This window comes from Mauremys mutica, chromosome 1 (genome assembly GCF_020497125.1).
Source record: "Mauremys mutica isolate MM-2020 ecotype Southern chromosome 1, ASM2049712v1, whole genome shotgun sequence".
NCBI classification, from domain to species: domain Eukaryota; kingdom Metazoa; phylum Chordata; order Testudines; family Geoemydidae; genus Mauremys; species Mauremys mutica.
The window spans coordinates 344,717,266-344,732,418 of record NC_059072.1 but is presented as its reverse complement, the minus strand read 5'-3'; the positions used below and the strand labels follow the sequence as shown (position 1 = coordinate 344,732,418).

The 15,153-nt window shown below is 39.4% G+C and overlaps 1 protein-coding gene across 1 annotated transcript in view; it reads left to right on the top strand.

Moving 5' to 3' along the window:
- Positions 1-15,153, top strand: part of PCF11 (PCF11 cleavage and polyadenylation factor subunit) — a 30,341-nt gene extending 15,188 nt beyond the window's left edge. The window contains exons 7-16 of the mRNA XM_045020731.1: positions 2,365-3,004; positions 3,084-4,669; positions 6,729-6,831; positions 8,098-8,220; positions 8,875-8,989; positions 9,856-10,039; positions 10,590-10,745; positions 11,642-11,734; positions 13,686-13,721; positions 14,641-15,153. Coding sequence (XP_044876666.1) covers positions 2,365-3,004; positions 3,084-4,669; positions 6,729-6,831; positions 8,098-8,220; positions 8,875-8,989; positions 9,856-10,039; positions 10,590-10,745; positions 11,642-11,734; positions 13,686-13,721; positions 14,641-14,856 — 3,252 coding nt within the window. The 3' untranslated portion in view covers positions 14,857-15,153. The remainder of the gene's footprint in view (positions 1-2,364; positions 3,005-3,083; positions 4,670-6,728; positions 6,832-8,097; positions 8,221-8,874; positions 8,990-9,855; positions 10,040-10,589; positions 10,746-11,641; positions 11,735-13,685; positions 13,722-14,640) is intronic.

Here is a 15,153-nt window from a genome sequence, read left to right as displayed (position 1 = left end):
ACCTATCCTCCAGGAACTTACCCCACCCCCTTTTTTTTTTTGAACCCTGTTATAGTCTTGGCCTTCACAACAGCCTCTGGCAAGGAGTTCCACAGGTTGACTGTGTGTTGTGTGAAGAAATACTTCCTTTTGTTTGTTTTAAACCTGCTGCTTATTAATTTCATTGGGTGACCCCTGGTTCTTATATTATGAATAGGAGTAAATAACACTTCCGTATTTACTTTCTCCACACCAGTCATGATTTTATAGACCTCTATCGTATCCCCTCTTAGTTGTCATCTTTTCCAAACTGAACACTCCCAGTCTTACTAATCTCTCCCCATATGGAAACTGTTCCATATCCCAATAATTTTTGTTGCCCTTTCCTGTACCTTTTCAATTCCAGTATATCTTTTTTGAGATGGGGCAACCACATCTGTGTGCAGTATTCAAGATGTGGGCATACCATGACTTTATATAGAAGCAATTTGATATTTTGTGTCTTATTATCTAATGACTCCCAACTTTCTGTTAGCTTTTTTGACTGCTGCTGCGCATTGAGTGGATGTTTTCAGAGACCTATCCATAATGACTCCAAGATCTTTCTTGAGTGATAACAGCTAATTTAGACCCCATCGTTTTGTATGTATAGTTGGGTTTATGTTTTCCAGTGTGTATTACTTTGTATTTATCAAAATTGAATTTCATCTGCCGTTTTGTTGCCGTCACCCAGTTTTGGAGGTCCCTTTGTAACTCTTCACAGTCTGCTTTGGACTTAACTATATTGAGTACTTTTGTATCATCTGCAGATTTTGCCACTTCCCTGTTAACCACTTTTTCCAGATCATTTATGAATATGTTGATTAGTACTGGTTCCAGTACAGACCCCGCGAGACACCACTATTTACATCTCTCCATTCTGAAAACACCATTTATTCCTATCATTTGTTTCCTCTCTTTTAACCAGTTACTGATCCATGAGGGACTTTCCGTCTTATTCCATGACTGCTTACTTTGCTTTAGAGCCTTTGGTGAGAGACCTTGTCAGAGGTCCTCTTCTTATTGTTTTTTATGTCCCTTGCTAGATGTGACTCATTTTGTGACTTAGGGCTGGTCTACACTATCGCGGTAAATCGATCTAAGTTACGCCATTTCAGTTACATGAATAATAAAACTGAAGTCACCATAGCTAGAGCCACTTACCGTGGTGTGTGTTGATGGGGGATGCTCTCTTGCCAACTTCCCTTATGCTTCTCGGGGAGGTGGAGTACACAAATTGATAGGAGAGCGCTCTCCCATCGATTTAGCATGTCTTCATCATACCCACTAAATCGACACCACTGCATTGATTGCAGCAGTGCTGATTTAGCCAGTAGTTGTAGACATGACCGTAGCCTTTCTGTTTTTGTCCTTACAAGCCTGTGCTATTCTTTTGTATTCCTCCTTAGCAATTTGTCCACATGTCCACGTTTTGTAGGATTCCTTTTGATTTTTAGGTCATTAAAGAGCTCCAGATGGAGCCATATTGTCTCTTTAATATTCTTCCTATCTTTTCTTCTCATTGGGATAGTTTGCTGTTGTCCCTATATTGTCTCTTTAAGAAACTGCCAGCTCTCCTGAACAACTTTTTCCTTTAGATTTTCTTCCCTTGGGACCTTATCTACCAGTTCTCTGAGTTTGTTAAAGTTTGATTTTTTTAAAGTCCATTGTCCATTTTCTGCTGCTCTCATGCCTTGTTTCCTCTGGATCTGTTATTTTATGATCACTTTCACACATATTGCCTACCACCTTCATATTCATATTCTGTTGGTCAGTATTAAGTCTAAAATGGCTGTCTGCTTGGGTTACTTGCCTTACTTTCTGAAATTAATTCCAAGAACTTACTGGAAATTTTGTAAAAGCAGCAAAGAATCCTGTGACACCTTATAGACTAACAGACGTTTTGGAGCATGAGCTTTCGTGGGTGAATACCCACTTCGTCGGATGCAAGACCGACGATGTACTTGCATCCAGACTAATACGGCTACCCCTCTGATACTTGGAAATTTTGTGTTTCTCATATTTCTTTTCCAGCAGATGTCTGGGTATTACCAGGTGTTGAGAGTTGGATATCTGTTCTAGAAATGCTTCATCCACCTCCTCTTCCTACAGTGGTGGTCTATAGTAGACTGCTTCCATGAGATCATCGCTAATTTTTCTCCCTTTTATCTTTACACAGAGACCATCAGCTGTCTACCGCTCACCTCCTTCTGTACTTCAGAACAAGTTTTTATATTCTTGATGTATAATGCAACACCATTTCCTTTGTTAGACCTGTCTTTTTGTGTAGTTACATTAAAAAAAGGTGTGTTAAATCTAAAATTTGTTTACTTTTTTTGTACATAGGCAAATGAACGTCTGACATCTGGGGAAATAACACAAGATGAGTTTCTTGTTGTGGCTCATCAGATTCGTCAACTGTTCCAATATCAGGAAGGAAAGCACAGATGCAATGTGTGGGATAGTCCTACAGAAGAAAAATGTGGTATGAAGAAGAAACCCCTTCTGTCTGATGCTGAATTAACGTATTATGAACATAAAGCTAAACTGAAAAGAACACAAGTTCAGCATTCATTTCCAAGACTTGATCTGTTAGATCCTGATGATATTTTAGGGTATGATTTGACTAATGCATTGCTTTCTGGAATAGAATGTGAGCAAACAAAAGGTAAACGTGGAGGACAATTTGACAGAAAAGAGCAATTTGGAGAAAGGTCAAGACGGCATTCTCCTATAAGTGGCAGTAGACCGTATGCTGATGATCTTTCACCACTCGAGAGCCGGCGAAGACATGATGAGCAAAATTCTTCCAAAGGAACACGAAGTTCTAAAAACTTCGATCCTTATGATAGCTGGGGAGAATCAGATGAATTTAGAGATGCACTCAGGCAACAAGGGAAAAGCATACCAGAGTTTCAAAAAATTGATGGAGATGGATTCTGCAAATTTGATAATCGTGAAGAAAGACAGCTGGTTGGACAGAGTGGTACATATTTTATTTTTAAATTCTTGAGGTTAGGTATCTTGCAGAATTTCAGTAAGTTAACTATTTTTTTTAATTTTAGGTGTTCGAGAGGAACCGAGGTCCCCATTCAGTGAACGTTTCAAGAGACCTAGATATGAAGATCCAGAGAAAACATCATTTATAGAGAGTCCAGGATCAAGATTTGGAGGCATTGACGTAAAGCAGAGATTAGGTGCACTCATGGAAGACAGACCGCTATTTGATGGCTCACCTAGACAGCCTGCTGCAAGGGGAGGGGGAGATGGACAAGCTGGTCATTTTGTTGAGGGGCCTTCTAATAATTCAAGCCCTAGAATTGAAGGGCCACCTGTACAGGCTCCTATGAGGTTTGAGGGACCCCTTGGTCAGGTGGGAGGAGGAGCTGCCTCACAGTTTGATGGGCCACTGGGACAGGCAGGGGGAGGGGGTGCCCTAAGATTTGATGGGCCACCAGGGCAGATAGGCCCCCTCAGGTTTGAGGGGCCCCTTGGGCAAGTGGGTGCAGGGGGTGCACTAAGGTTTGAAAGCCCTCTGGGGCAAGTAGGGGGTACTTTAAGGTTTGAGGGGCCTGTGGGTGTTCGCAGGTTAGAGGGGCCTGCAGGCCAGACTATGGGTGGTCTCAGATTTGAGGGGCCTCATGGTCAGCCATCGGGTGGTCTCAGGTTTGAGGGACCCCATGGTCAACCTATGGGGCCTCATGGCCAACCAGGGGGTGGACTCAGATTTGAGGGACCCCATGGTCAACCTATGGGGCCTCGTGGTCAACCAGGGAGTGGTCTCAGGTTTGAGGGGCCACATATCCAGCCAATGGGGCCCCATGGTCAACCAGGGAGTGGTCTCCGTTTTGAGGGGCCACATGGTCAGCCTGTAGGGCCACATGGTCAACCAGGAGGAGGTCTGCGTTTTGAGGGGCCCCATGGTCAGTCTGTAGGGCCACATGTCCAGGGAGGGGGTGGTCTCAGATTTGAAGGTCCACATGTCCAGCCAGGGCTTGGTCCTAGGTTTGAGGGTCCATCGGTCCAGACGGGAGGTGGACTTAGATTTGAAGGGCCTTTGGGTCAGACTGGTCCAAGATTCGATGGCTGTCATTCGTCCAGATTTGATAGTCAGCCTGGTCAGCTATCACTTTTGCAAAGATTTGATGGATTACATGGACAACCTGGCCCAAGATTTGAAAGGGCACCTGGTCAACAGACACCTCCTCGGTTTGATGGACCACCTGGTCAGCAGCCACGATTTGATACACCAGTACCTCAAAGGTTTGAAGGTCCACAACACCAGCCAGGTTCAAGGTTTGCAATGCCCCTTGGTCTTCAAGGTCCAAGGTTTGAAAATGTAGCTAACGCTCCTGCCTCAAGACTGGAAACAGTATCTTACGGGCAAACTGGTCCATACAGTGAACATCCCAATCAGACTTACAATGGACCATCCCATGGGATGCAGTTCCAGAGACCTGAAATGTTTGATGCCTCTCAAGGACCAAATTTTAATGGGCCACCTGGCCCTGGAGCACAGAACTTTCCCAATCCACTTAACAGAGCATCTGGACATTATTTTGATGACAAGAATCTTCAGGGTCCTCAGTATGGAAACTTCAATACCATGCCTAATTCTATGTCAGTAGGAAATACTCAGCAACCACAGCAGGTAAGATTGTTTAGTATTAAACTTGCCTACATCTGTGTAGCAAAATTTTATGACTTTATGAGGGCTTAGGATACAGCACCACTACAGATGGTTTCAAATTTAAAAAGTCTTAATTTGAATATATCCGTAATTGTCTACAATCATCATTTTAAAGTGACAGTCTGATAATTTTAGTTCCAAATTGAAGGGTTTTTTTAGAGAAACATCCTAATAAGAAAAATTTTAAGGTTTTTTTTTTTTTTTATAGATTCAGGTATTTCCAAGCATGTTTTAGAAGTTCCCCTGCAGTGTGTACACCTGAAAGTGTAACCTGATCAAAACAATAATGAAACTGTTCTATTTCCACTACGCCCTTGAATGCAAAAATAGCTGGGATTGGAGTTATAAATCATGTGCAGTATTTTAACTACCCTTTGCCCAAAATGAATTCCATGGAAAACGTTAAACTTAGGTGCATATAAACACTCCTGATATTTCTGCAAAAGAAGTAAAGGCCAAATGCTACCTAACAAGTGTAGATAAGTAGGACAAAGCTGGTGTGGATATGTGTGGGGCATGTAGTGCACACAGGGTTTATTTCAGCTGGCCCTGTTAGAGCTGTAGAATTTAGTGCCCTCCGGAGGGAGGAAGGTTGTTAGGAAATAGGGGATTTTGGCACACTCAAACTATTTGTTGGACAAAAAGTGCCTGTTTAGCAGACATCTTTCATCCATGGGTGAGGTCAGTTGGCTTCAGTATTGATGATTGTCTTGCAAAAATCCTCTTCAGTAGGAGGAGTTGGTGTTAAACATCTTTAACAAAGTTGATTAGAAAATTTGAATTCTACAAGCATTCTTCATTCTGAGGGTATAAGTTGAATGTGATACGAAGAATTACTAATTAAATGAATACAAGTAGTTAGGTGTTCTCATACCACTTATAGTGGTAAAATTTTAAAGAGCACCAAAGCCAACAGGCATGAATCCAGAAATATATGCTGAAGGAACTTACTAATCAACTGCCTTCTACAAAACTGTAGCAGAAGTAATTATAAAAAATTACTTTTCCCCTCTGAAATTCACTAGCATTTATTTCTTTTTTGGAGACATCCTGGATTTTGTTATTTTTTGGTATAACTGGTACCATTTACATTTTCAGCTAAAAATCTGAGTATATTTACTTCATACTGGAGTTTACTTAAAAATGAGTCCAATTTGGGTGAAAAGGAACAATTTAAAAGAAGCAATGATGAGTCAGTATTGGAAAATGAATTTAAAATGTGCAGGCCTGATGGCTAAAAGAAACAAATATCCCTTATTAAATAAGTAAGCATGGAAGGACTTGTGCATTTCATTAGGTCTGCCCCCCCACCCAATGCTTGGCAATAAAAATATAGTTTGAAATACTGTGGTGTCAATTTATAAGGAGTCTTCAAAAACGTACGGTGGCATTCCCCCTTCATGGATATAAATAGGTAAATGCATAATGCAGAGGATCCCAAACTGTGGAGCAGAATGTTCAGGGGAGCACAGCTGGGGCCTGGGCCAGCCCTCAAGGGGTGCGGGGAGGGAGTGCCACTCAGCTCCGCTCTTGGCCCCGGCTACCGGCCCCAGCCCCCGTACCCCTGTCCATGTCCCCCCCTCCTGGAGCCATGGTCTCGCTCCTTCCCCCAGCTTAGGAGGAAGGGGGGGTAAGAGTGGGGCGTGAGGTAAAAAGTTTGGGGACCACTGGCATAATGGGCTTAAATTGTAGCAAAGGAGATTTAAGTTGGACATTATGAAAAACTTCCAAATTATTAGGGTAGTTGAGCACTGGAACAAATTATGTGGGGAGGTTGTGGAATCTCTGTCATTGGATGTTTTTAAGAACAGGTTAGACAAACAACTGTCAGGGCTGGTCTAGATAATACTTAGTCCTTCCTAGGGCAGGGAACTGGACTAGATGACCTCTTGAGGTCCTTTCCAGTCCTACGTCTCTATGGTTCTATACTGGGGACACTTTAGGAATTAATAGTAAAATGTAAGAACATTTTGTAATTCAAATAGCTATGAGAAAAGTACATAACTTTTTACTTTTACAGGTTCCTGGTCTATCTGTATCTTCTCAACCTGGACCTTACAGTCAAGGACAAACGTATTTACCAGTACTTGCACAAAATCCTGGAAACTTTCAGAATCAAGCAGGTATATACACAATTTTTGTGCTGGCTATTTTAAACTAGTGTTCAAACTTTATTAATCAGAAACCACAGAATTTAGCTCCTCTGGTAATCCACATCTCATCTAAAGGACAGCACAGTACTTTCAACAGCATGTTGCCACTTAGCACTATTCTGGGGTCCTGGGTCAGTACTAACTCAAGAAAGATTGCCATTTAATTGTTAATAAATACAATTTCTTTAATACTTGAATTTCTTTTGTGGAGGTCTCCCATTCAAGTATCAGTCAGACCCGGTCCTAATTAGTTTATGTAACCACATGTTTTTTGGTATGCTATGATGCTGAAAATGGTCTGCTTTTGTGTGGGTATGAGAAGACAAATGGGGACACAGTAGGGCTGATTTGCATATGCCAAGTTCTTCTTCGAGTGATTGCTCCTATGCATTCCAGTCAGGTGTGCGCGCCGCGCGTGCATGGCTCTTCAGAAGATTTTTACCCTAGCAACTCCGGCGGGCCGGCTGGGCGCCCCCTGGAGTGGCGCCGCTATAGCGCAGGATATATACCCCAGCCGGCCCGTCCACTCCTCAGTTCCTTCTTTCCGCCCGTGACGGCCATTGGAACAGTGGAGCACAGCTCAGCTGACCTCCACTTCCCTAGCTACTCGTAGTTTTCTCTCGTTCTGTTTATAGTTGTAGTTAACTCTGTTTGTTTGTAGAATGTAATAAGTGAACAAAGTCAAATAATTAAGCGTAAATATTTACTAGATTCAGACTAAGAAAATAACACGTTCCAAAAACCTGTAGAGCAAGTATGGCTGGTTGTACCTTGGGTGGCAGACAGATCAGCACTTTGAAATCTTAATACTATGAGGGGAAGGAGCGACTGCAAAGGGAAGCTGACTAACAAAAAAGACCAAGAAGGCACAAAACAAAAGGAGAAGAGACAGGGAAACAAATTAGTAAATGAAAAGCTGAAAAATGGGGGGAGCAGTGAGGGGAGAGAAAAAGATGAGATAAATAGGATGGCAAAATAGAGGTGCTTCTGTCTGAGGGCTACTCTTTTCTCTCAGCATGTGGCTTGGGTGATAAATATTCTTGGTGGTGATGTCTAGAATGGAATGTAGTTGAGTAAGAAATGAACAACAGAGAACTGTGTTTAGCAACTTCTATTTCTTTAAAGCATTAACTTTTCAAAAAAATTATTTTAAATGAGTATCATTAAAATAAACAAGATGACACATATTAAGACTTGATTTTCTTGAATGTATCATTGCTGTTTTTCTTCCCTTAGGGTCCCTTCCACTTTCATATCCTGATAATCACCTTGGCCAGCTTGATGTAAATGAGTTGTTCTCTAAACTGCTTTCAACGGGAATCCTCAAAGTGTCAAAAACTACTGATTCCACTTCAGCACGTATGTATAGCATTTATGCTCTTACTGTCCATTTTAACACAAGAGTGCAGTGAAAAACTCCCAGTAAAAATCTTGATATACAAGTAGTCTAATTTTCTATGTAATATGCATTTTAATGATTTTCTTATGGCAAATAAAACCAAGAACTTGCTTTTGTTTTTATATGATGTCCCATAATTTGGAAGTGACCATTCTGGTACACATGATGAAGTGAACTGTGATTGGTAACTTCCTTTTAAAACTTCCACTATTGAACAGTTTACTTTGTAGATTTTAACGAACTAATATAGCCAGACTTGCAAATAAATCAATGTGTGTGTCTTTGGTACCATCCCCCAGTTGTTTGTTTTAATCAAAACAATTTTTAAAAAATGTGTCTGTGTTTGAAATTGCTTTAGCTTGTGTCTTTCATAGATTACTTTCCAAATCAAGGGTTTGGATGAGTTAGAGAAGTCACTTGAAAACCACTTGCCCAAATTCAAATTGTTGACTAGTTATTAATTTGTGTACCGTTGTTTTAAGCTGTTACAGCACTGGATTGAATTGGTTAATGCTGTATTTGGCGTTATCATGTTCATTTTATTGTTTGAATAAGTGGAACTGTTTCAGAATGACATCTTGGGAAACTGACAGTTTTCCATCTATGCTTTCTAGAAGTGAATGAAACTTCTACCCAACCAGCTCCTGAGGAGGAGGAGGATGACCAAGAGCAGAGTGAAGATCAAGACATCCCAGACCTCACTAACTTTACAGTTGAAGAACTAAAACAGTACGTGTTCTAATGTGGGCTCAGTGTGCACTATGGGTAATCATGACACTAATATATAGGTGGTTTAATTATCTTTGTTTCAAGACAACTTGAGAACTTAATTGTAGAAGACTGTGAGACATCACAATAGAGTAAGGAGGGAGAAGGGATATAACTGTCAGTTTCATCATTGGATTCATTAATGTCATATCATTTGCATAAAAGCCTTTCCATGTGAAATATATTTATAAACATTTAATTCTTAGACAAGATGCTTATTTTTTTAATTGGATCTAATATTTTAAATGCACGTCGAAGTAAATGGAACTGTTCATGTGCACAAAGGTTTGCAGAATTGGGCCCAATATGTTTAGGATTCACATGAATTTGCTTTTAGCTCATTGGAGCCAGTAGATCTAAATTGGCTAACATTATGTGCTAGTATGCTTTTCATAGAATCATAGAATATCAGGGTTGGAAGGGACCTCAGGAGGTCATCTAGTCCAACACCCTGCTCAAAGCAGGACCAATTCCCAACTTAAATCATCTCAGCCAGGGCTTTGTCAAGCCTGACCTTAAAAACCTCTAAGGAAGGAGATTCCACCACCTCCTTAGGTAACCCATTCCAGTGCTTCACCACCCTCCTAGTGAAAAAGTTTTTCCTAATATCCAACCTTTCAATCCATTTTAGGTCTGTCACAAACTTGAAAACTGTGGAAACCTACACTCTACCGGACACCTGTTTTAGTTATATAATGGCTTCACTCCTTTCTGTGTTGGCAATGAGAATCCAGCATACTTTATTGGAATGTTTTCTCACCCTTTAAAAAAAAAATTAATCACTTTTCTGGTAAATGTTAAGCCTTTACAATTTTTTTCTCTTGTAGCCGTTATGATAGTGTTATAAATCGACTGTACACTGGTATTCAGTGTTACTCCTGTGGAATGAGGTTTACAACTTCACAGACTGATGTATATGCAGATCACTTGGACTGGCATTACCGACAAAATCGCACTGAAAAGGACATTAGCAGAAAAGTTACTCACAGGAGGTGGTACTACAGTTTAACAGTAAGTAATACAATATCATCTTTCTCTGTATGTGCCTGAATGAATAGAAGGCAAAATTATTCTCTGTGCAATTGCACTGAATTCATTTGTGTTGCATGGAATGTAAATCAGCACAGAATTTGGCCTTTGGTAATTAATCCTCTCAGATTTCTCCCTCCTCTTTTTTCTGACAGTGGCTATAAAAACATAAAAGAAAGGTATGAGGGAACTAATATAGTCTAAGACCGTTGACGCCTCTTTTGATAATCTCAGTAGAGAGCAATGATAAGAATGGGGATGGATGTTAAACTACATTGTCGCTCCAAAGAGCGGTCCCTTTAGAACAGGCTTGAAGCACAATGGAGCAGTGTTGGGAAACTTGCACTGCTACTTGTCATGCTGTATCTGTAATGAGAGAGCTTCAGTTTCCAGTCCAGTCAAACTGACATCTTTTATTAAAAATGCTCACACACCTTCTCAAATATAAAATTTGGGGAACTGTATTTTAAATGTGTAAAAGTTATGATTAATGAAAAGATGGCTTGAATGTTATTTTTGTTAACTTCCTTAGGACTGGATAGAATTTGAAGAAATAGCTGATCTAGAGGAACGTGCAAAGAGCCAGTTCTTTGAAAAAGTACATGAAGAAGTTGTATTGAAGACACAAGAAGCTGCTAAAGAAAAAGAATTTCAAAGTGTTCCTGCTGGACCAGCTGGAGTGGATGAGGTAAATTTGCATATTTAATTAGTCTTTGATTAGCCCACCTAGGGGTAAAGGTCTAATTTCTGAGCAGTCTTACGGTTTTTTTTTTAATCCCCAAGTATTTTATGTAAACTGTAAAATTTCATCCTTATATCTAACAAATACAGGTTAGAATGTACCTATGTGGAAGCTGAAGCTTGTATTTAGCAGACTTGCAGTAGGAGAGATGACAGAGGCAAACAAACTGAAAAAAATTCTCTGTCAGCCAAATCACAAGCCTTACTCAGAGAAATTCCCATTGAGGCCAATAGAAATTGACCTTATTAAGGGCTGAGTAAGAACTAAGTACCTAAGCATTTAACCAAATAGCAACAAAATCATGACAGACATCTCTGAATTCTGTTTAGGGAGGGAAGTTATGTAATCAAATATGAGCTGTTTTAATTGGCAAAATAGCAAGATGGACAAAAGTTTGTTACCTGGATTTGCTGATACTTTTGAATTTCGTAACAGTTGGCTACTGGCTACATACAGGATTTGCAGAAAACTGTTGTGATGACTATCCCTTCCCTGAATGAAAGCCTCTCTAAACTTGGAGATTTCGTTTTTTAATTTAGAAAACGTAGTAACTTCATGTGATGCTAACAGTTAATCGAGAATGTGGAATCTAGTTGTCAGTTACAATTAGTCCATAGTTTGCAAATTGCAATTAAATAAGTAATTAGTGTCCATTTGTTACCCTTTTAACTGTACAGTGCATACATAGGAATGCAGTGTATTCCAGTATATTTACCTTGATTGTCAAAAAGTCCCCCTTTCTTAGTAAACTGTAGTTAGCTGCTTCTCTAGAAACTGGTAAGCACAAAGGTGTTATATAAATGTTTATAAATTTACATAGCTGTGTCTTTTCCATCTTTCAGAGCTGTGAAATTTGCCAAGAGCAATTTGAACAATATTGGGACGAGGAAGAGGAAGAGTGGCATCTAAAGAATGCTATTAGAGTAGAGGAAAAGGTATTCTGAGCATATTACTTTTGTATGTGTGACATTTGGGGTTACTAATTGCCAGGGTAGATGAGGAAATAGCATGAATATGCAAAGGGGCATGTGGTGGAGGGCAGCCCAGTCTGTCTTCACTCTTGAAGAGTTTACTCTGCTGCTTTTTAGGTTCCATGGTGCACCAAAACATCAGCACTATAGGGGGTATCCTTAAAGGGCTGATCTGTTAGCTCAGATATACTTGGCTTCAGCACACCATGCAGCACCACCATAAATAAAATACATGTAGATATAAGTTCAGTAACTTGTACATAAATTTTTTTAACCAATTTACAATAATCACTAACGTAGTTCAGCCCTTTATATAATTTTTCCTTAACCTTATGAAAAAAATCCATAGTCAACATTTATATTTTGACACCATACCTCACTTACACCAGGATATAAATCCATGTCCAGAACTGTTCAACATATTAATAAATGATCTGGAAAAAGGGGGTAAACAGTGAGGTGGCAAATTTTGCAGAGGATACAAAACTATTCAAGATAGTTAAGTCCAAAGCAGACTGCAAAGAAGTTACAAAGGGACTTCACAAAACTGAGTGACTGGGCAACAAAATGGCAGATGAAATTCAGTGTTGATAAATGCAAAATAATGCACATTGGAAAACATAATCCTAACTATACATATGAAATGATGGGGTCTAAATTAGCTGATACCACTCAAGAAAGATCTTGAGATCATTGTGGATAGTTCTCTGAAAACATCCACTCAGTATGGAGTGGCAGTCAAAAAAGCTAACAAAATGTTGGGAATCATTAGGAAAGAGATGATAAGACAGAAAATCATATTACCTCTGTATAAATCCATGGTATGCCCACATCTTTAATAGGAGGTGCAGATCTGCTCGCCCCATCTCAAAAAATATATATTGGAATAGGAACAGAAAAGGGCAATAAAAATGATTGGGGGTATGGAACAGCTTCCATATGAGGAGAGATTAATAAGATTGGGAGTTTTCAGCTTGGAATAGAGATGACTAAGAGAGTATAGATAGAGGTTTATACAATCCTGACTGGTGTGGAGAAAGTAAATAATGAAGTGTTATTGACTCATAACACAAGAAATATAGGGGTCTCCAAATGAAATTAATAGGCAGCAGGTTTAAAACAAACAAAAGGAAGTATTTCTTCACACAGTGCACAGTTAGCCTGTGGAACTGTTTGTCAGAGGATGTTGTGAAGGCCAAGACTATAACGGTTCAAAAAAGAACTAGATAAGTTCCTGGAGGATAGGTCCATCAATGGCTATTAGCCCGGATGGGCAGGGATGGTGTCCTGAGCCTCTGTTTGCCAGAAGCTGGGAATGGGTGACAGTGAATCACTTGATGATTACCTGTTCGGTTCATTTCCTCTGAAGCACCTGGCATTGGCCACTGTTGGAAAACAGGATTCTGGGATAGATGGACCTTTAGTGTGACCCAGTATAGCCGTTCTTAAGTTATATTTATATGTAGTTAGAACATATGAAAGTCACACCAACCCTATATCAGTCATTCTAACTATCTGAGTCTCCGGATGGGGGAAAGGAGATAGTTGAGGCAGACAAGGGGTGCTAATAAGTGGAGTTGGGGTCTTGAGAATTAACTGCTTAAACTGCATTCCTTGCTCTTTATGCTTAGTGTTGGTGGAATAACTTTACCATTAAGTTTTGGTTGAGAAATTAGATTTATGGTCAGCATTAAGGACAAGATATATTTTGCTCAGATTGCCTTTGGGCGTTAGAAGCTAAGCATGGAAGATTTTAGTTCAAAAGTGAATGTTTAGGGAAACTAGGGGATGAGACAATGAAATGCATAATCAAAACTGTTCTGCAAACCTAATTTCATAACCTGTGCAACTGCTGTAAAATATGCATTTGTGTGTTCGAATATGTAGAGAAGTCACATGGTTTTTCTTTTTTTAGATTTACCATCCATCATGTTATGAAGATTACCAAAAGGCAAGTGCATCTCTATTTTTATTTCTGCTCAAACATTTTATTGTGAGGTTGATTTTTGTGTTGAGAGATTTATAATTTTGTGCGGAGAGAATGTATTCAGAGCATGCTACCCATTTCTGTCACATGTGACTAGACAAGGAACTGCAAGAATGATGGTAATGGCAATTTTATAATTCAGAACTAGCTGGGAAGCTTATTGCTTATTTCTGATGTTGTGACATGTCCTCTTACATGTCAAACAGCAGTAAATAGAAGCCATTAGTTGAATATATAGGCCAAGTATGGGGTTAAAGCTTTTAAATCTGAAGAATTTGCTGAATGGAGTAAATTAATACTGATGTGTTTTTAGTTTCTAACTTCCATTAGCTGTTTACTGTGAATGAATATAGGAATTCAAATTGTTGCGTTGGGGTTAGTGAGGAGTGTACTGTGCTTTATGGCAATATACTACATCAGTGGCTTTCAACCTTTTTTCATTTGCAGACCTGTAAAAAATTTCAAATGGATGTGCGAACCTGTTTGGAAATCTTAGACATAGTCTGTGAACCCCAGGGGTCTGCTTGTTACAGGTTGAAAACCTGTAATGACAACCTTTTTTAGACCCCTTAGACAGGGATCTGTGGATCCCTGGTTGAAAACCACTGTACTACATATTTGTCCTTTATTTATTTGACGTAATAATTTTAATTTAGGGAGCATTAGGTTTGTTTTTAAACTATATTTGCTAAGGTAAGAATGTTACAGAACAAACCAGCTCTCTTAAGAATCTTGGTGAGGGGGGAAACTTGCATTTTCAATAACCAAATTAACACATCCTGTGAAGCAACATTTATAACGTTTCTCCCTCTCCTTTAGTCACAAAGGAAATAACTGTCTTAGTGATATGTAAAACTGTATATTGTTAATTTTCATTTGGCAGACATCATCATTTGATTGTACACCATCTCCCAGCAAGACCCCTGTGGAAAACCCACTAAATATTATGTTGAACATTGTCAAACAAGAAATACAGGAGCCCTGTAACAGTCCTAAAGTCAAAGAAGAACCTGTCGACACCCCTGCTACTTGTATGGAAGAGAGCACACCTGCGTCTACAGATATTAAAACAGAAACTGATAAGGTTGAACCAGTTTAACTAAACTGAGAGGTATGATTTTTTTACAGAACAGAAGAGCTGCTGTGTTGACTCTAGAAGGCAAATACTTTTTATATAAATAAAATGTTCTCATGGGGCAGGGCCCCAGCTATTATTTGGTTAATAAATACATTTTTGTATTTGAATTTCTTATTGCCTGCACAGTTTCAGGTGTCGATTGTGTGAAAGTTCTGTAGATGCGTGCAAATTTAATGGAATGGAATTGTATATGTAAAAAAAATGTACAATTTTCACTTGTGGAAATGTAAATTATAAATAAAAGATATTTTTGCTATA